The following is a 23889-nucleotide window of genomic DNA, read 5'->3' as shown; positions in this document are numbered from 1 at the left end:
TTATCTAGTTAATGTTCAATTAAATTTGTCTGTGGTATACAGCCAGTCATTCTGCCAAAAAGAAAAGGAGATTGTGATGCATAATGCATGCAATATGGAAGGATATGGGTCCCTTATTTGTCTTTTGGGTTTTACCACATTTGCCTAGATCAAAAAAAAACTTGGAACATCAGACATTCAAGGGAACCTTATAGGAAAGGGAGTGATGTTAAATCAAATGATTTTTCTAGGGCAATATTGAAAAGGTAACATGGAGAGGCTAGCCAAACATTGCTCACCAACAGGCATGGATTTGCGTTCTCTTGGCCTCAAGAGAAAAATTAGGGCAACTTTACTGATTACAAGTATAAAACTAAGTTGAAGCCTAAGTTCTGGGCATAGCAAAAAAAGCTAGATATAGATGAAAAGATATCAGATGTCACAGTTATATCATAATAGGGTTTTCAATTAAGCTTTTCCACCTGGAGGAATGAAGTTCTAACATCCTTGTGCATCTGCTCAAAAAACAAAATAGTTTTGAAAAACATGTTGCAAATTATCGTACCAACTACTAACGTACATACAGGTCACTGGAAACAATCCACAACATAAAATTGATTTTGAAACAGAGCAAGCACAAACCAAAAATGTGCTATGCATGACCACATTAAATAAAAGCAAAATACTACGGATGCTGGAGATCTGAAATTAAAACAAAAGTGCTGGGAAAAGTCAGGTCTGACAACATTAATGCAGAGGGAGATAATGGTATAGTGGTGATGTCACTGGACTAGTAATCCAGAGGCCCAGGCTAATGCTATGGGGTCATGCGTGCCCACCATGGCAGCTGATGGAGTTTAATTTTTTTTTAAAAATACATTTGTTATTGAAAGCTAGTGTCAATAATGGTGTCCATGAAAGGATGGTCATTAAAAACCCATCTGGTTTACTAATCTTCTTTAAGGGAGGAAATCTGCCATCCTTATCTGGTCTGGCCTACATGTAACTCCAGACCCACAACTCTTGACTCTTATCTGCCCTCAGGAATGGCCTAGCAAGCCACTCACTTCAACGAATGGACAACAAATCCCATGAAAGAATAAAAAAGCATCTGGGGAGAGAGAAACAGAGTTAAAGTTGAGTCCGGTATGATTCTTCTGAAGAAGGCCTTTCCTCAAAAAGACTCGAAAGAATCTCTACAGGAGAGTCACATTGGACTCGAAATATTAGCTCTTTCTTTCTCCACAGATGCTGCCAGACCTGCTAAGTTTTTCTAGCACTTTGCTTTTATTCCACATTAAACTTTGGCCCCAAACCCACCTTATTTAAAATATGAAACGTTAATGATGAAGTGAAATAGAACACTCAAAACAAATTTTCCCTAAAGATTATAGGAAAGTACAGCTATATTCCATCAAAGGAAACCTAGTCATTCCTCTTTCTGGTGGGATACAAGTGAAGTCTAACAATGCTAAATATGAAGGAATGGGTTGGGTAGAGGAGAAAGAGCACAAGAAAAAAACAGGACGCATGAAAGCCAAACAAAAATAGATGGCAAGTGAAAGAGAGACACACAGATACACAGTTGACAATTCACGGACGAAGCTATTAAAAAAGGGACAGCACTCACAATACTTTCTTCATGAAGATAATATCAAACCCTGTTTTCATATAAAGGTTGAATGAATGAAGACTTAAGGAAACTTCTACCACCCACTCTTGAAAGAAAGTCGAGGCAATTCTGCACACTGTACAGCACTATACCATTTTGCATCATAAACCTCGTCTTCCAACGTTCAGACATAATCAGATACAATAACAAAACAAAGACAGAATGATAGAATCACTCAAGCACTGGAAAATGCACTTATTCCAAAATTTCCAATTGGATTAAACACAGTCATGCAAATAATATGAAAATATTTTTGAGGAAAATAACACCCAAGTTTGTCTTTTCCTTTGATAGTGCTTCATTTGGAAGACAAAAATGTGAATGTCTCAATAATTAAGCTGGGTAAGGCTTAGTTACAAGACAATCCAGTGCTTCATTTGGAAGACAAAAATGTGAATGTCTCAATAATTAAGCTGGGTAAGGCTTAGTTACAAGACAATCCAGGATTTAATCTTAACTTCTGCTGAGTTCATTGATCTGTCAGGATAGAAGCAGGCATATGAATAAATCGAGCATCCTTGGATTAGGAAAGGGAAGCAACCATAGTTTTTGCCCTTTGCTGATATCCAGGAATGCCCACTTGAAAACTTTTGGAAGTTGAGCATATCACTTGCTCAGCTGTAATGTTCTCAGTGAAAAGCCAACCGACACTTGACTTAGGCTCTAGGTGAAGAACAGGTAGAGAGTGTACACCATACACCAAAGGAAGGAGAACATGCCTTCAAGAAAGGAGAGAAAGAAAAAGCACATGCCACACCATTTCACCTTAGGTTCTACATAACCAGGCAAAACACATTCTGTGAAAATGATTCTGGAAAGGTTACTCTATGCTCCCAAATGTTATCATTGCTCTGGGCAAATGAATGCCTGGTTTTAACCCCATGAACAATCCCTACTTCCAAACATACAAAAATGCATTCTGACCTGGAGCTAAAAGAAACTGATATTCACAATCACAGATGTCTGTACACTTGGGTTAATGAAACTTGGCCATCCATAAAGTCACAGGAGCTGGATAAACAAATACAAAGCCATGCCAAATCTGCTAAATATATAGGAGGCTTCAGAAATCTGGAAATCACTTGGCACACAGATGTGACAACCCAAAAATAGCACTCATCAACTGGAACCAAACAAAGCAAGCCTCTATGGGCTAAAAGCAGTAAAGCCAACACCAAAAAAATGCTTTGAATGTATGAAAATGTCTGAAATACTTTCCAACATGAAAAATAAATAACAGCCACTACCATTAACATAGAGAAAAGATCTTAGCTATTCTGATATGCTAACAAAGACTAAAACCCAAGGCTAACCCGTTTCAGAACACTACCCTGGGATCAGCTCAATGCAGCAAGATCACCAAGAAACTTACAAATAATGTTGCAGCATCATTCTTCTTTCCTGTGTTCCTTCATTATGACACACCGAGCCATTTATAAACCTCAAGTGTCTTGTTTGATACTGAGCCAAGTTCCTGACCCTGTAAGCCTTTACATGACAAAGACCACCTGATACCATCTCTGGTGTAAAATCTTCATACAGGTACTTCCATTATATTCTAGCTATTCTAATGAGTAAAATATTATGGATGCTGAAAATCCAAAAATAAAATCAGAGAATATGCTCAAAATACTCAAGAGGCCTGACATCTGTGGTGAATGAAGCAGAGTTAGCATTTCAGTTTGAATACTTTTCTCAGTTCTGATGATAGGTCAAAAGATCCATTTGGCAGGGGGGGGGGGTGCAGAAAATAGTAGGGAAAAACACAAAAGGAAAATCTCCGATAGGGTGGAAGGCAGCAGAAATAGATTTTAAAAAAAGGGTTAATGGTGCAAGGCAAAAGGCGGTGGCAATGGGACAAGTAACCTTTCCCAAGTATGATGAAAGATCACCAAACTTAAACATCAACTCTTTCTCTCCCCACTGATGCTTCCAAACCTGCAGGGTATTTCCAGTATTTTTTTTATTATTCACTTCACAGGATGTGGGCTTCGCTGGCTGGGCCAGCATTTATTGCCCACCCCTAATTGCCCTTGAGAAGGTGGTGGAGAGCTGTCGTCTTGAAATGCTGCAGTCCATGTGGCACACCCACAGTGCTGTTAGGGAAGGAGTTCCAGGATTTTGAACCAGCGACAGTGAAGGAACAGCGATATATTTCCAAGTCAGGATGGTGAGTGCCTTGGAGGGGAACTTCCAGGTGGTGGTGTTCCCAGCTATCTGCTGCCCTTGTCCTTCTAGATGGTAGCGGTCATGGGTTTGGAAGGTGCTAAGGAGCCTTGGTGAATTCCCATAGTGCATCTTGTAGATGGTACATACACTGCCAGTGTGTGTCGGTGGCGCAGGGAGTAAATGATTGTGGATGTGGTGCCAGTCAAACAGGCTGCTTTGTCCTGGGCAGTGTCAAGCTTCGAATCTTGTTGGAGCTACTTATCCAGGCAAGGGGGGGAGTATACCATCACAGTCCTGACTTGTGCCTTGTAGGTTCTGGACAGGCTTTGGGGAGTCAGGTAGTGAGTTACCCATCACAAGATTCCTAGTCTCTGACCTGCTCTTGTAGCCACAGTATTTATATGGCTAGTTCAGTTCAGTTTCTGGTCAATGGTAACCTCCCCAGGATGTTGATAATGGGGGATTCAGTGATGGTAATGCCATTGAATGTCAAGGGGCAACGGTTAGATTCTCTCTTGTTGGAGATGGTCATTGCCTGCCACTTGTGTGGCACATATGTTAATTGCTACTTGTCAGCCCAAGCCTGGATATTGTCCAGGTCTTGCTGCATTTGAACATGGACTGCTTCAGTATCTGAAGAGCGACGAATGGTGCAATCAGCAGCAAACAAGCTCACTTCTGACCTTATGATGGAAGGAAGGTCATTGATTAAGCAGCTGAAGATGGTTGGGCCTAGGACACTAACCTGATGAACTCCTGCAGTGATGTCCTGGGGCTGAGATGACTGACCTCCAACAACCACAACTCCAAACAGTGGAGAATTTTCCCTTGATTCCCACTGACTCCGGTTTTGCTAGGGCTCCTTGATGCCATATTTGGTCAAATGTGGCCTTGATGTCAAGGGTAGTCACTCTCACCTCTCCTTACCAGTATCCCAACTTACGCTCCCCAAATGTTTGCTCCCCAAACTTTGCTGACAATATGGCATCCTGCACCAGGTTTCACATGCTCGGAAGTCCGACCCTCCCTGATCTTTATACTGGCTCTTTATCGAATGGTTAATTTAATTTATAGCTCTTGCTTTTTAATCCCTCATTCCTTCCCATCTTGTAATCTCAAGATCTACAACCCACCTTTGGAACTTTCCATTCCTCACTCACAGCCTCACTGTCAACACTGTGCATTCAAGTATCTAGGCCATTTGGAATTCCCTCCAAATGCGGCTGTTAGCTAATGTTGAAGCCCATGGAAATGAAGGCAAATTATTGGCCTCGTTAGCAAATTGACCATGTGGAAGGAGACTAAGAGGGATAATGCGTGGGTTCTTTAATTGGGAGGATGTGTTCAGTAGTATCCGCTAGGACGTGTTTCAGGTCCTTAAATATTCACTGTACTAATTAATGATGACTTAGATAATAGAGTAAAAATGTCTCATATCCAAATTTGCCAATGACAAAATGTTAGGTGGTATTGTAAGCAGTGCGATTCACAAAGAGATATCAATTGATTAACTGAAGGAGCAGAACTATGATAAATGGATTTCAATGTAGACAAATATGATTTCATTCACTTTGGGCCCAAGGAGGATGCAACAGTGTACTTCCTAAACAGTGAAAAGCTAGAAACAGTGGAAGTTCGAAAAGACTTGGGCACCAGATACACATCATTTCTGCACCTGTTGGTGACATTTTAACCAAAAGACTAATGAAATGCTGGCCATTTTATCTAGAGGATGAGAATTCAAGGGGATAGAAGTCATGCTTCAGCAGACCAGCTGAAGTACTGAGCACAGCTCTGGGCATACACCTTATGAAGGATGTAGGGACTTCAGAGGGATTGCAACATAGATTCATTGCAGTGAACCTGGACTCCAAGAGTTAAGCTACGTGAAGAGATTAAACAAACTAGGGTTGCATTTATTGGAACTGAGAAGATTCAGAGTGATTTGATCAGGGTTTTCAAGATATATAGATGGAGCAGAATGGGAGAAACTATTTCCGTGAGCTGGGGAGTATAGGGCTACGAGTCATCATCAAAAAACTGCCATAAATTTTACCATAGAACGTGGCATATAAGTTGACACAGTGAATAAGGATATTTTTCTGGTCCTAAGAGCATTGTTTTTGCTTCTACTCTGCATATAAGTCGACTCCATTTTCAGCCATGACGTGCTATACTTGCATTAGTAGTCAACCTCAATTTTTCACCTTACACATTTTACTTCTGGATGCCTTATAACTGGGGCAATGGATCAAACAGTTAACACAGCTGTATTTTGAAGGTGCATGGGATTTTAAGACACACCTACACAGAGCAGACCATGAATGGCAAACAAAGAGAATGAGTTTTCCAACAAAACAAATGAAAGTATGAAGTTGGTTTCACGTTAGAAATCCAAATGTTTGTTAACTGATCAAATAGCTGTGTTGCAGCAAGGGTATGCAGCGTAAGAGAAAAACTGGCATAAGAATGGAAGGAGGAATCTGCCCTGGAGATGCCCAAGACCAAATCCACCATGAAAGTAGGAAGCAGCCACTGGCCTGATCTTGAGAAACATGTCCTGGAATGGATCCTTGAAAATCATCAGAATGGTTACACTGTCATCAGAAATGCAATGCCTATTTATGCACTCTGTGGGTCAAATCATATCCTGAGTCCAGCAAAGGTTTCAGAGCAACAGCAAGTTGGCAAAGACACCCAATAGAACAAAAATGTCCAGTGTTGCAGAAGATCAAAATCACTCAGACTACCAAAAGACTTCAATGTCAAAATTACCAGTTTCCAGCAATTCCTAATCAGGCAACAGCAAAAACAGGAATACCCATTATGCCACATTACTAACATGGATGAAACGCCAATGAATTTCAATATGTCCAGCAACTGAACTCTGGGGTGAAAAGGTTCGAAAACAGTTCTAGTGAAAACCACAAGACATGAGAAGATGATTAACTAGCCTCGATGGAACCAAATTAAAGACCATGGGAACTTTCAAGCATAAAATCATGCAAAAAATCCAAGTTCCCTGAAGGAGTTTTTAATGCATGTGCACAACAGTTGGATGGATGAGGATGGAATGAAGTTGTGGACTGATAATGTGTGGAATAGGTGCCACACACAATGAATGCAGCTTAGATGTTCAGATCCCATATAACCAATGAGATTGAGAGGTGCCTGTAAAGAAATAACACCCAAATTGCAGTAATATCAGGTGGTCTAACATCTGTAGTTCAACCTTTGAATGTGTGCCTCAACAAATCATTCAAGGATCATGCTAACAACGAATGGAATGATGGCTGATGGAGAAAACCTTCACAATAAGAGTAGAAATACGCATGCTGCCCTGCTTGCCGTTTTGTATGGTTATCACCAGCAAACTGTGGAATGCTGTTAGTACACAACTACCATTAGATGGGCGAAGAGGAAAGCGATTCATTGTGGAGGGATGATTATGAAAACGAAAGCACCACAGTAGAATCCTTACGATAATGTCACAGCCCAAGTGATTCAGAAAAAATCTGATGAACTCAGTGTCAAATGCTGAAGGCATTGAATTTGACGGGTTTTAAAACACTTTGATTATAGTTAAAGATATGAGTGGAATTAATTCCTTCAATAAACTATGCCACATTAATTTAATGAATTACTGGCGTTGCGTTTTTCCCTCCAAATTTAAAAATGGTGACCACCCACACCAACAGTCGACACCTACATTTGGGAGGATTTTTGGAGGCTTCAAAGGTTGACTTGTAGACCACAAAGGAAACACTTCTTCACAGAAAGGGCAGCAAGATTTGGAGCTCTCTTCTCCATTAATTGTTCATTTTAAACCTGAGATTGATAGTTTGTTAACCAAAGGTGTTAAAAGAATATGGGGAAAAAGGCAGGTATCTGCAATTAGGTCACAGAATAACCATAGTCTCATTGAATAGTAGAATAGACAAGGGGCTGAACAGCCTACTTCTGTTCATATGCTCCTATGATAACACACGATGGAACAATCAGTCCTTGAAGCTTTGTCGATATTGCAACAAGGAGCAGTAACTTCAGATTAGAGGCACTTTAAGCAAGGCTTTGGATCAAATCTGAAGATCCATAGGTCAAATAACAGAACCTTTGTTACTATTCTAAAAGAACAAAGGTCTTCAGAATTAAGAGCTAAACTTTACCATGAAAGTAGCCTGAAATCAGTAGTAAATAAGTAGGAAAATTATGTTCCATTATAAACTAATTAATGGAGGACAACTTGCATCAGCACATGCCTAATGACAAAATTACAGCTGCTTGGAGACAACTTTGTATATTCAGATAGGGAAGGCCACACAGTTCTGTTCAAAACTCAAAGGACTAAATATTCATTTGATTTTCCTTATTAGGTCAGCCTGCTGCCCAAGGTACATTGATCTTAACCCACACTTTGTTACTACTCATTCACTTAGATTGAGATGATGCAAATATTGCTATTTAGATTACAAAGTAGCCATTATAAACATACTTCAATTTGGATGGCACTTCCTCGCAGCCTTTGCGTGGCACAGTAGCATTTGGATTTAGTCCTTGTGTCCTCGAAGTCTTTTCCTCTACTTGTTTTGTAGATACCGTTGAGGATTTCTTAGCAGATCGTTTGATTCTTTCCTCTAACATACTCATTTCTTTCTCAGAAAGCTAGGATCAAAGAGTTGAAGATCCAGTCAATTCCATAACCTTCATAACATTCATTAAACTCTGTTCCTTTCTGAACAAACCAGTTTAATTTTACCCTAAATCACTACACTGCCAAACAACCTTAACTTCTCATCAGATTTATAAATTTACCTTTTTTTGGACCTTTCCTCTCTCAATTAATTTAATCTACCACCCTGATTATTCGACTCGCCAGACAACTTTAAGAGGACTTTTGTCACATGGAATAACTCCTCGTTCCCAGCACTTGTACCAGTGTACCATGAATTTAAATCACCATTTCCTACACAACTCTTTCAGCCATACATTTAAACCTCTGCTTGCCCTTATGCCAATTTGCACATGGCTCAGGTGGTAATCCAGAGGTTGCCAACTTTTGAGGCTCTTATTTACAAGAGTATTTCCTCACTCCTGTCAAAAAAACAAATACTCACATTCCCAATCAATTTAAAAACTTGATCTCCACAAATGTTGTAGACAGTAACCACTGTATTTAAGGCAGCATTACGGACAGATGTATCCCGATCTCCAATCTGACTTGCAATTTCTTTTAGTGCTTTGGCTGGAGTTGGCTGGCAGACATTCAAATCATAAACTTCAATTAAAGCACCCAGCTCTTCCAAGCATTCTGAATAAAATAAGAGAGCAATGAGTTATGTTCAAGCGTCTCATGATCACCCTCTTGGATCATAACTTCCTCTGTGCCAGTAATTAAAGAGACTGACCCTGTCGAGATTCACAAGGTCAATTAGCTTAAATAAAATGGACCAGCTACCGCACCAAGTGCAGGGGGGGGGGGGGGGGGGGGGGGGGGGGGGGGGGGGGGGGGGGTGGAGAGAGATGGTTGTGTGAATGCAGTGGGGCCTAGGGTTGAGGTGAACATGTAAAATAGTTTTGTTTAGGAGATTCTTCCTCACCTTCCGTCCCCCACAATGTCAATATCAAATAGACTGATAACACTCCAGGCTCAGGAGTCTCTCACATTTACGGAACGCAAGGTTAGCTTTTGTTGCTCACCTCCAATTTCCCTTTAGAAAGTGGCAGTGGGCTACCTTCTCGAACTGCTGCCATCAATGCGGCATAGGTACACCCACAATGCTTTTAGGAATTGTGTTTCAGGATTTTGACCCAGCAACAATGAAGGCACAATGATACAGTCCCCAGTTCAGATGGTGTGCAACTTAAGAGGGAAACTTGCAGGTGGCGTTCACTGTGATGAGGATAGTCTTGAACTTCAAAAGGACATAGGCATATTGGTGGGTTGGGCAGACAAATAGCAGATTAAGTTCAAGGCAGAGAAGTGGGAGATTAGTTTTGGCAAGAAAGATATGGTGAGACAGCACAAAATAAAGGGAGAGTCTCTAAAGGAGGTGTAGGAACAGAGGGGCCTCTGTGTATACGCACCTGGGTCATTGAAAGTGGCAGGTTATGTTGAGAGAGCAGTTAATAAGGCATATCGTATCTTAGGCTTTATTAATAGGGGCATTGAGTACAAGAGTAAGGAAGTCATGTTGAACTTGTGTAAGTCATTAAGTTAGACCTCATCTGGAGTACTGCGTCCAGTTCTGGGCACCATACCTGAGGAAGGATGTGAAGGCATTGGAGAGAATACAGGGGAGATTCACAAGAATGATTCCTGGGAAGAAGAACTCTAGCAATGAGGATAGATTGGGACTGTTTTCCTTGGATAAAAGGCTGCTGAGATAAGACTTGGTAGAGGTGTTCAAGATCCTGAGGGGTACAGACAGGGTAAATAGTAAGAAACTGTACCCACCCAAGAGAACATCAAGAACAAGCGGGCACAGATTCAAAATAATTGGCAAAAGGAGTAAATATGTGATGTAAGGAAAAGTTTTTTCACCCAGAGGATGGGTGGAGTCTGGAATGAACTTCCTGAGAGGGTGGTGAAGGCAGGTTAGATCAAGGTATTCAAAAATGGAATTGGATTGTTACCTGAATAAATATGCAAGATCACAGGGGTAAGGCATGGGAGTGGGGTGAGGTAGAATGCTCTTTCAGAGAGCCAGTGCAGATTCGATGGGCCAAATGGCCTCCTTCTACACTGTAGAGATACTGTGGTACATCTGCTACCTTAGTCTAAGCAGTAGAGGTTGCTGATTTGGAAGGTGTTCTTGAAGGAGCCTTGGCGAGCATCTGCAGTGCATTTGGTAGATGGGTAAACAAGTTGCCACCAAGCACCAGCAGTGGAAGAAATGAATGTTAAAGATGGTAGATGAGGTGCTGATTGAAACAGGCTTGGATAGTGTGAAGCTTGAGTTTTGTTGCAGTTGCACTCATCCAAACATCTAGAGTATTGCATCAAACTCCTGACCTGTGCCTTGCAGATGGCAGGCTTGGGGAGTCAGGAGGTCAAGTAGATCCTGTCTCAGTGGAGATAATCATTCCCTGCATTTGCCTGGCACAAACAGCTCTCGTCACTTATCAGCCCAAGCATCATCCAGGTCTTGCTGCACAGCCACAGACTGTTTCAGTATCTGAAGCGTCTTGAATAGTGCTGAATATGGTTCTCTGTCTATTGCACATCCCCACTTCTGATGCAAAGGAGGTCATTGATGAAGTAGCTGAAGATGGTTGGGTCTAGCATGCTACTCTGAGGAACATCTGCTGTGATGTCCTGGGGCTATGATTGACCTCCAACAATCACAACCATCTTCTTTTATGCTAAGTATGACTAACCAGTGGAGAGTTTTCCCCTTTTACACTAACTTAGATTTTGCTATAGCACCTCGATGGCTACACCTGGTCAACAGCAGTCATTCTAAACCTGCCTCAGGAATTCAGTGCTTCTGCCTGAGTTTGGACCAAAGCTGTAATGAGATCTGGAATGAAGTGCCACTGGCAGAACCCAAACAGAGTTGGTAATTGCTGATCAAGTGCCATTTGATAGTGCTGTCGACAACACTTTCCATCACTTAGCTGATGATTAAGAGTAGATAATATGGTAATTGTTCTCATTCAATTTCTTCTGCCTTTTGTGGACAGGACATACTGGGCAATTCTTCACTTGTCAGGTAGATGTCAGTGTTGTACTGGAAAGGCCTGGCAAATTCTGCAGCACAAGTCTGCAGCTGTAGGGCTTGTAACTTTTGCTGCATTCAGTACCTTCAGCCATTTCTTGATATCAGATGGAATGAATTGAATTGCCTGAAAGCTGGCCTTCATGATGCTGGGGACCTCAGTAGGAGGCAGAGATGGATCAGCCACTCATCAGTTCTGGTTCAATATAGTTGTGAACGTTTCAACCTTGACTTTGCACTAATGTTCAGGGATCCCTTAAGATTGAGAGTGGGAGTGTAATTGTTTAATTGTCCACCACCATTGGATGTGGCAGCATTGCAGAGCTTTGATCTGATTGATTGGGTATATGTTCACTTTGCTTCTGCTTTTTAGCATGCAAATGGTCCTGTGTTGTAGCTTCATTGGGCTGGCACCTAATTTTGAGGTGTGCCTGCTGCTGCTCCTGACTCCACTTTGAACCAGGGTTGGCCTTGTAGAGCTGGACCATGAGAATGCAATTTTTAGATTGAATACAATTCTGTTGCTGCTGATGGCCCAGAGGGCCTGATGGATACCTAGTTTTGTGCTACAAGATCTGTTCTGGATCACCCCATTTGGCATGGTAGTAGTGCTACATATCATGATGGAGGATATTTTGTGTGAAGGCAGGAATGTGTCTCCACAAGATGTGTATGTGGCCACTCCTGCCAAAACTGTCATGGACAGATGTATCTGCAACAGGTAGACTGGTGAGGATGAGGTCAAATAGTTTTGTATTCTCAGCATCTGCCACAGGCCCACTCTGGCAGATATATGTTCTTTAAGGCTTGGCCAGTAGAGATACCACCGAGCCACTCTTCATGATGATTGTCGTTCTCAATGAGCCCTAAGGCCACATTAGTTTGAAGGAGGGGAAATTAACAAAAAACTCTGTACAGCAGAATACATACGACACACTCACCTGCTCGTTGTTTCGAATTTTTAGATTTCAGTCCTTCCATAATAAAATTAAACATTTTACTAGCTGGATAGACCTTGCACATCATGTTCAGAATGGATCGAACATCTTTACGAATGACATCTTTTGGTTCTCCAACCTGAAATTTTTAAAAAAACATTATCCAGAAGCTATTCTTCCATCTTGCTGATATAAACAAGTGTAGTAAGTAGTCCATTGTTTGATTCCATTCACCTCGGTGCTTCACGAGGAGTGTTAAACATGGTGAATTTTCAATATGAAATATTTGGTTTCAACAATCATCTGCTAGTCCTATTCAAACTGGCTATTTCAGTGAAAAGCAGCCATGCAGCTTACAGTTTCTCCAAGACAGGAAAAAACTTTTAAACATGCAGAATATAAAGAGGTATTTCTGATTTCTGACAATGCTTAGGAGGGACAAAACACCAATATCCTAATTTCTACAGCAAAAATCTCAGCTCATCCTGATTTTGAAAGATTGTCATAAAATCCATCTCCTCCTATTCCCAACTGCTGGTTGAACTTGCCCCTGCACAACACATTCAGCACCACACTCTGCTTCATAGCTAAGCAGAAGAACAAAGCCACTTTCAATGCATGAGATGGAAAATAACTTTTCTTGGTTGCATATCTTATTGTGTATATGCTGAAGGCAATTGTTCCAATTATTACATTTATTCAACAGAGCCATGACTTCAAATCCTGTGGAGATCTATTTCTTTGAATTCATTATGAACCTTCTTGACTAATTTGATTCTCAAGATCTAGATAGATTTTCCTTTAAGGTGTCCAGTTTCTGTTGTTATTTTAAGAACTGACACAATTGAAGGGTAGTGTACTTTTGCTCGAAAAACTGATCTAGCCAGACTTCTATACTTTTATTATATAATCTCATTCTGAACTTTACCTTTCTGGTAAATTTAAAAAATAATTTCCATGTCGTCAGGCAAGGCCAGCATTTATCACCCATTCCTAATGGCCCTCATGAAAGTGGTGTTGAGCCATCTTCGTGAACTGCTAGAGGTGAGGGGAGAGTTACAGCCCTTGACATCAAGGCAGCATTTGACCAAGTGCGGCATCAAGGAGGCCTATCAAAACTGGAATCAAGGGGAAAAACTCTCCACAGGTTGGAGTCACATCTAGCACAAAGGAAGATGGCTGTGTTTGTTGGAGGTCAATCATCTCAGTTCCAGGACATCACTGCATGAGTTCCTCAGGGTAGTGTCCTAGACCCAATCATCTTCAGTTGCTTCATCGATGACCTTCCTTCCACCAAAGTGGGGATGTTTGCACAATATTCAGCACTATTCATGACTCCTCAGGTACTGAAGCAGTCCATGTCCAAATGCAACAAGACCTGGACAATATTCAAGTGTGGGCTGACGTCCCAAGTAACATTCGCGCTGCACAAGTGCCAGCTCCAACAAGAGAGAATCTACCATCAACCCTTGACATTCAATGGCATAACCATCGCTAAATCTCCATCATCATCCTGGGGGTTACCATTGACCAGAAACTAAACTGGACTAGCCGTAGAAATACTGTGGCTACAAAAGCTGCTCAGAGGCTAGGAATCCTGGAGCAAGTAACTCAATTCCTGATTTCCCAAAGCCTGTCCACAAGGCACAAGTCAGGAGTGTGATGGAATACTCTCCACTTGCCTGGATGAGAACAGCTCCAACAACAAGAAGCTTGACACCATCCAGGACAAAGCAGCCCGCTTGATTGGTACCCCTCCCATCACCAGCGGCAGCAATGTACACCATCTACAAGATGCTCTGCGAAACTCACCAAGGCTCCTTAGACAGCAACTTGCAAACCCTCGACCAGTACCATTTAGAAAGACACGGGCAGCAGATAGGTGGGAACACCACCACCTGGAAGTTTCCCTCCAAGCCACTCACCATCCTGACTTGGAAAGATATAGCCATTCCTTCACTGTCACTGTCAAAATCCTGGAACTTCCTCCCTAACAGCACAGTAGGTGTACTTACACCACAAGGACTGCAGCAGTTCAAGAAGGAAGCTCACCACCACCATCTGAATGGCAATTAAGGTTGAGCAATAAATGCTGGCCTAGCCAGTGACATCCACGTCCCATAAATGAATAAAAAGATAATTCATGTGAAGGCACACTGTGCTGTTAAGGAGGGAGACCCAGGATTTTGGATCAGCAATGATAAAGGAATAGCATTATATTTGAGGTCAACATAGATTAAGACTTAGAGGGGAACTTCCAGGTGATGGTGCTGCCATGCATTGTCCCCTTATCCTTTTGGAAGTTAAAGTTGCAGGTTTGAGGTTCTGACGAAGGTGGCTTGGTGAGGTGTTGCTGCATTTTAGACCGTACACACTGCAGTCACGGTACGCCAGTTCTGGAGGGAGTAAATGTTTAAGGGTGGTGGATAGGGTGCATGGTTCTGAATGGTGTTGAGCTTCTTCAGTGTTGTCAGAGCTGCACTCATCCAGGCAAGCGAAGAGTATTCTATCACACTGACTTGTGCCTTGTGGATGGCGGACAGGCTTTGGAGGGTGGGGAGGAGGAGAAGTCAGGTGGTGAGTCACTCACCACAGAATACCCAGCCTCTGACATGTTCTTGTAGGCACGATATTTATGCAGCTGTTCCTGTTAAGTTTCTCGTCAACGTTAACTCGATGTTTCTGTGGGGGAAACTCTGTGCTGATAAATCCACTTAATTGTCAAGGAGAGGTGGTTAGACTCCCATTGGATTGTTGCTTGATACTTGCATAGCACAAATGTTACTTGCCACTTTGCAGCCAAGCCTGGATGTTGTCCAGCTCTTGCTACCTGCGGGCATGGACTGCATTATTTGACAATATTATAACATCTTATTCTACATCATTGCTTTAAACTCTTTAGTCAATCCCTATCTTAAATGAAAGGTTTATTCCATTTAAAAACTAAACATCAATTTACCTTGTTAATTAGATATGGGATGAACGAAGATGCCTCATTATCAGTTAAATGATAATCTTCTTTGCTCAGCACTGTAAATATTAATTTCAAGTATTCCAGGACTTTCATCAGTACGCTTGTATTGGTGTCAAAAAACCGTAGGGTCAACCACTTCAGGATAAGATCCAGGCAAGCAACAGTCCCCTCCGTTTCACTTTCTAAATGCTACGAGAAAATAAAGTTAAATGTTATCCAACAGTTACAATCAGAAGATCCTGTCTCCTTGACTCTTCCAATCTGCAAGAGACATGATGCCCATTTAATCCTCAATCCCCAAAATAGTTTCCTCTCCAATAAAGAGGTCTTCTGCCCCTTGAAACCCTCTGTTACTATTCAGCCATATCAAGTTTGCACAACAACTTTTTGAATGTTTTGAGAGAAAAGTCAATGCTCAATATAATACAAGTTTTCAAATTCCAGTACAGCATAAAAAATTAAAACTTATTTTTACACTGTCAAATTATTGAACCAGAATCTATTGTAAAAATAATTGAGGCAAATGGCACTTTTAATGCAAAAATCAGCAGCAACTTCCAGTGGGTGCAGGTGCACAGCAAAATGAGAAAATCCAGAATGTTTTTCAGGTCATTGTGGGGTTTTACTTGGAGCTGGTGTACTTGGTCACCGCCTTTGTCCCTTCCGACACGGCGTGCTTGGCCAGTTCCCCGGGCAGCAGCAGGCGCACGGCGGTCTGGATCTCCCGGGAGCTGATGGTGCTGCGCTTGTTGTAATGGGCCAGGCGGGAAGCCTCACCCGCGATGCGCTCAAAAATATCGCTCACGAACGAGTTCATGATGCTCATGGCCTTGGAGGAGATGCCGGTGTCAGGGTGAACCTGCTTCATCACTTTGTAGATGTAGATGGCGTAACTTTCCTTCCTTGACTTTCGCCGCTTCTTGCTGCCCTTTGCTACCGGTTTCTTTAAGGCTTTCTTGCCTCCCTTTTTGGGAACTGGTTTCTTCTCAACCATCGTCACTTTCAGAAGTTGCATCCCGTGATGCACAAAAAATGACAGTGCTGTATAGCTACCCATTCAAATATATTAAGCGGCATAAACTTCCTTTATTTACATGACAAGTACGAACTAAGCACCAAATATAGACTAAAATGGACATACCCATGCTAAGTACCCTTTTTAACAGCATGATGATACTGATTACTTTCATACTACCTCTCTGGCACTGAAAATCAACCTTTAACTATGGAGTCTCATTCCATCAGCTTAATTGTGGTTGACTGTTTTTTTAAAAAAAAGGTTTTTTTTTCTTTTTCTCTCTCTTCAGCCAATCTCTTCCATTTTCTGTATGTGATTTGATATTAAATTTACAATTCTAACTTAGAGCCTGTGTCATTATAGCACGAGAAGCCATTTGACCAATTAAGTCCATACCAACTCTGTAGAGGAATCCAAGCAGTCACATTTCCTTGCTTTATTCCACAGACCTGCAAGTACTCACTCAATTTCCTGTTGAAATTATTGATCATCTCCACTTCCACCACCCTCAAACGCAGCAAGTTCCAGGTCATTACCACTTGCCAAAAATTTCTTCCTTGCACCCCCCTGTAACTTTTGCCCAAAACCTTAAATCTGTGTCCCTTGTCCTTGTACCACTAGCTAATGGGAAGTTTAATCTAAGCTGTCATAAATTTTGTACTCCTCTGTCAAATCTCCCCTCAACCTTCTTGGCTCCAAGGAACAGTCCAGCTACAAGGTTGTTTAGAGAAGCTAAGTTCCTTCATCCCTTGGACCGTTCTGCTAAATCTCCTCTGCATCCTCTCAAGATGTGTCATATACTTTCGGAAGTGTGGCGACCAAAACTGAACACAATGCTCTAGTTGCGACCTATCAAAAGTTTTATAAAAAGTACAGTATAACTTCCCTCCTTTGTACTCGACCTATGAAGCCCAAGACTCCATATGCTTTGCTAACTACTCTGTATGCCCTGCCATCTTCAATGAGCTATGCACATAAACCTCCACTTGCATCTGTCCCTCTCCTTGCTCCTTAGAACTGTGCCACTGAGTCTAAATTGTCTCTCCCCAGCCCTTTTGCCAAAATACATCACCTCACATTTCTCTGCATTAAATTCCCAGTCTTTCTGCCAAAATACATCACCTCACATTTCTCTGCATTAACTTCCATCTGTCACTGTTTGCCCATTCTGTTAGCCTATATCCTGTTGCAGTTGATTGGTATCATCCTTACTGTCTGTCACACCTCCAAGTTTAGTATCAGTGACAAATTTTGAATACAAATGTCTTCAAATGACTTGTATATTAGAATATACCGAAAAAAGCAATGGTCATAGAACTAAACCTCAAAGACCAGTGTCTACTATCCTCCCAGTCTGAAAAACGCAACCCAGGGGAAGCAATTAATTTCAGAATAGTTAACAACAATGACTGTCCTGCTAGCAAGACCTTTGATTTCTTTCCAGATGGATTTTGTTCAATAGGACCACGTCTACTTTCACAGTCAATACAAGGAAAAAATATAAATGTAGCCCAAATTATAACAAAGCCAACATGCTCTATTTTCATGGAACCAACATTCTCATTCTGATGGGCATCAACTCCCACACTTCTATTAGTCAAAAAAATCCCAGCTCCCCAAACAGTTTCTATAGATGTCAACAAAGCTTTGGGAATGGCCTATGAAAATCCTAAAAATATGGTACACAACCAGGAAGCACTTATGGGGAACTAGTGATATCAGTAAGAGTACATCCATGAATCTGTAACTAAGAAGTGAACACCTGCTGCAGTGAGAAAAAAGTGGGTGTATGCAAAAAGTATATCGCTAAAAGAAAATCAAAACAGATGTAATATAAGTAATCCGAAAGATTCTGAAAAATTGCTTTGGTGCTTCCATGCATGTGACTCTGAAATGGAGCAAGGTGATCTGAAAGTGATTTGTGAAACTAGTTCAGGCTACTTTTGATGGGAACGATATCTACACAAACTGCTCAGATTTTGCATATTTAAAATGAGTATGTACAGGTACAAAAGCAATATTACCATGCTAGAATCTTTCTTCCTTAACATTTGAAGTTAGCAGGTCCATGTTAAAGTGGAAAATGCCAACTCCAGAATGTGACTCCTTTAAAGAGTATAAAATAATGTTCTGCTCTAGTATGTGATCAAACCACAATTGAAATAAATATATTTAAATTCTGCACTACCAAACAACTAAAGCGCAACTGAAAGAAAGATACAATTTTTGTTGAAGATTTTCATTTTGCACTCATTAGGACAATTTGCACGAACACTCCAATGTCAGGGAAAACAACATTTATATTGTGAGTGCTGATTGGTTGGCAAGTTGTCTCCGACTGGTAGAGGCATTGCCATGGCAACACCTGTACCAGAGTCCACTTGCCAACCAATTAGCAGTCTCTTCTCATACAGTATAAATTTAGTTTCCCCCAACATTGGATATTTTCTCACGAATTGTCCTGAGTACAAGATGAAAAACTTCGACAAAAATGTCTCTTTTTCAGCAATAAATACTTATACATTATACATGTAAATATACAGAAAAAGTAAGTTTGACACTCAATATTGAAATCAAATTTATCAGTGCACACAAAAATAGCTATGTGTGGAAAAGTGGAATAGTTTTGTATACGAACAGGTCATATAAAACCCATCTCAGGATATAAATGCAGTAAGAAAAACTTGTTAGATGATCTAGAGAATTTCTTTTCTCACTAAAAACTGCTTACCTCCAGCAAAGCTGTTAAAGCTTTAATGTGATGATGAAAATCTGGATGAAACATTTCATCTTGCAACCACTTGGCTACACAGCTAGACATTTGAGTTTTCAGTTGCTCTGTATACTCATCTCGTGGTGTTGTGAAGTTCCATTTCAACACCTAATGTAAACACAAGCACATGTTTCAACAAACAAAATAAGCTTTCATTATGGATATATTCAAGTAGAATTTTATATCTCTTGCAAAAATTTGCTTTGTAAAACAATCCACATGAACATTTGACAAAACTGATTCTGTTCAAGATACAGGGCAAGTAATTTGGAATTGCTGAACTACATTACCCTAGTTATTTTAAATTAAGGGACAACAGATAGCTCAAAGTCTCACCTTTAAAGCTCTCTCATCCTTTACTCTTTGCTCTTTTGCATTAGGAATAAATATGAAGATTGGTCCTGATTTATCATCATCATCCTTAAGATTTGGTTTACTTGGCACTTTCTTACTGATTCCAGGCTGGAAAAGTAAAGATCACTTCATAACATCAAGACATCCGCTGACACCTGCATATCCTAAACAGTTTGAATTAAGGCATGGAACATTACATGGTGCAATAACAGAAAGACTGGTGTCCCACACAATGCATTTAGGTTGCTAAGTGAGAAAAATCTCCTTTTCCCAACAGTAGGCAGCCAAGAAATTTTGAAAATTCAGCCAGTACTGAATAAGGGAATGTGCTTTATTGAAATTTGAATACTAACATTGTGTCACAAATACCCATTTATCCCTTGTAAAATTATCTAGATATTGGACAAGTTTGTTCTTTTTGAAGAGAGAATAATGAAGTCAGATTCATTTCAATTAAAGCTGGTGGAACATGATGCACATTTCTGGATAAAAGGACATAATTTACTGAACTGTAACTTCCAACTACAATTTAAATTTGGAACCAAGAGTTTCTGCTCCCTTATCACTGCACTCACCAGCAGCAAGTAAGAGTTGGAAGTGGATTCAGGCTCAGTAACCCAGAGCATGTTAATAAATCACATGGATTATTACCACATTACATGGAAGAAGTTGTGATCTTGAGACCAAGTGGGATGCAGAACTAGAAAATGTAACAGCAGGAAAATTCAACTATTTAAGAGCTCATACCTTAGTAGTCTTAACTGAATAATAGAGGGAATTGAGATAATAAGGAAAATTATTACAAGAAAGTATCAGATGCAAGTCAGCATATTTTAAGTCATAGAGGGAAGGAGCCATTTAAGCAGTGCAACAAAGAATACATCTCCTTAATGGAAAGGGAGAAAGAGCAGGAAATAATGATTATATGTATTGAGGACTGAGTAAATTTCAGATCCTGCCTTTTTAGTTTGATTAATACTTACAGATCTGTTTTTACAGGAGAGAGAATTAAACACCTAGAATTATCCAGGAATGGATCATGACTTGCCAATTAGTTTTAAAGATCATAAATATTGATCCAAGCTCAATATACTGATTAATTGGTCTAGATTCTTTTAAAAGGCTAAAAAAGCAGTTAGTTTTTAATGGAATATAAACACAAAATACAGACCAACAAAAACAGGTCTACATTCTTCTCTGAAGAGGAGTCATACGGATTCAAAACATTAACTTTGTTTCTCTCTCCACAGATGCTATCAGGCCTGAGTTTTTCCAGCTTTTGTTTTTATTCTACATAAAAGGTTGTTTTGCAGCAAAGGTAAAAATGGGGAAGAGGGTTCAACTCTTCTGGAAGAATCAAATAAATGGAGAACAAAGATGAAGCAAAAAAAAAAAATGCGACTGAAAGCCAAAAAGTTATTTTAATCAAGGTTCTAGCAGCAAGACCAGGGCAACATACTTACTAATTTCTTCCTCCCAATAGCATGAATTTGTTGTCTACATCCTGCAGTCAATTTCTTATCCATTGCCATAGTTCATCAGAAATTTCTAACACATTCAAGTTTAACTAATAACTCTTTTTGTGTGGAACACTGGTCAAATGCCTTTGTCAAAAAATCCAGTTAAACTACAACAGTTTTTCTCATGGTGGAAGCAGCAACTCAACACCCAGGTTAGTCTTTGGAGCAGGCAGGGTGGGAGCAGTGAGAAGGGAGCTTGAGTGAAAGAGACGAAAGTCACCTGGCTCCAAATTAATAGAAACAAAAAATACTTTCAAATACATTTATTTATAAAAAGCTTACCTTGACTTTGGCGGTAGATCCAGTTGCTTTGTTCTTCTTCGGATCGTTTTTTAATGCTGTAACATCTGTGTCATCATTTGTGGTGGCACTGTGTGCGCGATTGGAGGCTGGAAAAGAAAGTTGATAGGCATGCATAAATTGAGATTAACAGTGGGTAATATTAAAACAACTTTAAAAAAAATCAATATATTTAGAACATACCCCAAAATTTAAGTAAGGAAGCTGTACAAAATTAATGATAATCAATCTAGATACAGGGAGAACAAGGTGACAATTTAAATATTTCAAAAGGGGCATAACATGCATGGGTTAAAATAAAGAGCAATAAGAATAATCCCAAGTGTAAATGAGACAAGCAATAAGAAAAGATTTGGAGAAGCTGAAGGAAAATCACACTCAAGTTGACCAATGTATTTAAATGGCCTAGTTCAGCAGCTATTACTTCAAGATGACTAAAATGAAAGTGAACAAATTTAAAATTAGCAAGAAACACCAGATCGCAGGGAAAAAAAAAATCTTTCTTCAAAGGGTAAAAGCACAATCTGCCAGGGAAGAAATGAAGTATACAACATCAGGAATATTTAAGTAGTGTCGGAAACTAAGCTGATGCCTTAGCACACAAGGCAGCAGGATCAAGGGCAAATTATTTCCTTGTTCTTGATATTCCCTTGCATTCTGAAAAATGCAGTTGGGATGGAGATATTCATTGAACTATACAAGATGAAGTTTAATGGCTAGAAAATAAATTTTAGGGGCCCTCCCTGATATTACAATTTTGATTAAAAAATCCCATCTCACTATGTGTAGAAATCTTAGCATGTGTTTAAAGGGAATAGTAGCATGTATTGAGCTTATACACTGGACAAAAATTTAACAGTCTGCAAATTAAAATGAATAGGAGCAGCAAGGCTAGAACAGAGAATATTCATTAAAACTTAAGATCAAGTTAAATTCTGCAGAGGGGCATAATGTATTATTAGCTTGTACAGAAGATCCCACAGGCCACCTGGATGGATTGCCATGCAAACACGAGCCTCCTCCAAGAAGCAGGTATCCTGAGCACAGAGGCGACCAATCTCACGCAGCAACTACACTGGACAGGCCACTGCAGCAGAATGACAAATACTCATCTTCCGGAGTGCGCTCTCTACTCCCAGCTCGCGACTGGTCAAAAGGTCAAAGGGAAGTTAGTGGAAATGTTTAAAAGATAAACTATTTGAAGATGGCGGCTTTGACCTTAACAGCCAAGAGGAGAGTGCACTGGACCACCCATGAGGGCAAGCCCCGCTTCACCAATGTGTAGCTGGCTTTGAAGCAGGGCAGATGGCAAAGGCCAAAGACACAAGCACCAGAAGATAGCTCAAGAAGGTGCACAACCTCTCAATGACCATGGACTGGCCAACTAATAATTGACAGCCAATGTGGAATGTGGCCCTTTTCCCCTCTTAATGTTGTTTCTCTCTGAAACTTTTACTTTCCCTTTTCTATCTCCTTTACCTTGCACTGGCTTCACCCACATCTCTTACAGACCCTGTCTTTCGCTCTACCTTCTTTCCACTCTAGCACTCCATGGCAACCGAGTTACTGAGTCCAAGGCATCACCATTAGATTATTAAATTCAGCAATAAATAATTGGAGGAGAGGTTTGTTACCTGTACTAGGTGGCCTGGCTGCACTGGCTTTTGAAGATGTTTTAGCTGGTGCTGCTGGTTTAGCTGGCACAATGGCTTGGGCCTTCTCAAGAGCTGCCACCACTTGGTCTTTTGAGGTAGGCTGAGGTAAAAAAAAACAATGAAGTATCACGTATAGTTATACTGATACCACAAACCAAATACACTCAATTTCAACAAATAAAAATATTTTGCTGTTACAACATTTCAAATTACTTAAATTGCATTGATTAGGAACCAAATTTAGGTGGCATTGCACACTAAGCAAAAACCAGCTAAGATATCTTAGTCAAATGGTGAAGCATTAAAAATCAGTGATAGTTTGGATGAGCTCAAACTTATGGTAGGTACAAGGTGGAAGGCCAGTGAGGACAAGATGGAAACACTTCAAGTCTAAGAGGTAGCAGTTTCAAATACCTAAAATCTCTCCTTCTGGGTGGCAGGAATGAAAGACATGACCATCTGATTCTTTGGACAAATTCAGGTGCATAAGGGTATTAGATCAGTTCAGTTGGATTTCCTGAATAAATCTCACATGAAAATAGTCACTATTTACATTTTTTTAAAATTGAAAACAATACCTTTAACTTGCCAGCAGCCTTAACCATTTTTTCATAACTAAGGTGCATCATGAAAGTTGGCAGTGCATCTTGGGCCTTCTTTCGGACATCTCCGTTTCTGTCTTCCAAGCAAGAATATAGATGAGGCAAACATAGAATGAGATCAGAGGGCACCGATCGTAGCGTTGGTAGTTTCTCTGCCAGCCAACCTAACAACTGAGCAGTAAACAAAACATAAGCATTCTGGTCAAATAAATGTTTT

At 40.4% G+C, this 23889-nt stretch overlaps 2 protein-coding genes across 4 annotated transcripts in view; both read right to left on the bottom strand.

Annotated features, from left to right (window-relative positions):
• Positions 1 to 23889, bottom strand: part of ckap5 (cytoskeleton associated protein 5) — a 137606-nt gene that overhangs the window by 42019 nt on the left and 71698 nt on the right. For all 3 annotated transcript variants that reach the window (XM_041196985.1, XM_041196986.1, XM_041196987.1), the window contains 9 exons: positions 23649 to 23843; positions 23050 to 23170; positions 21398 to 21504; positions 19578 to 19703; positions 19200 to 19349; positions 15436 to 15639; positions 12480 to 12615; positions 8935 to 9128; positions 8313 to 8482 (listed from right to left, as the gene is read on the bottom strand). In XM_041196985.1, coding sequence (XP_041052919.1) covers positions 8313 to 8482; positions 8935 to 9128; positions 12480 to 12615; positions 15436 to 15639; positions 19200 to 19349; positions 19578 to 19703; positions 21398 to 21504; positions 23050 to 23170; positions 23649 to 23843 — 1403 coding nt within the window. The remainder of the gene's footprint in view (positions 1 to 8312; positions 8483 to 8934; positions 9129 to 12479; positions 12616 to 15435; positions 15640 to 19199; positions 19350 to 19577; positions 19704 to 21397; positions 21505 to 23049; positions 23171 to 23648; positions 23844 to 23889) is intronic.
• LOC121283031 (histone H2B 5-like) lies at positions 16046 to 16444 on the bottom strand. Its single transcript, XM_041196984.1, has one exon. It carries the CDS (start codon positions 16442 to 16444, stop codon positions 16073 to 16075), a length of 372 nt encoding a protein of 123 aa, XP_041052918.1. The 3' UTR covers positions 16046 to 16072.

Source organism: Carcharodon carcharias, chromosome 10, assembly GCF_017639515.1.
Source record: "Carcharodon carcharias isolate sCarCar2 chromosome 10, sCarCar2.pri, whole genome shotgun sequence".
Classification (NCBI taxonomy): domain Eukaryota; kingdom Metazoa; phylum Chordata; class Chondrichthyes; order Lamniformes; family Lamnidae; genus Carcharodon; species Carcharodon carcharias.
Note: the sequence above shows the minus strand (reverse complement) of the source record. Positions and strands in the feature narration are given on the sequence as shown.

Coding starts and splice junctions, on each gene's coding strand:
- LOC121283031 (XM_041196984.1), bottom strand. CDS start 16,444: ATGGTTGAGAAGAAACCAGTTCCCAAAAAGGGAGGCAAGAAAGCCTTA.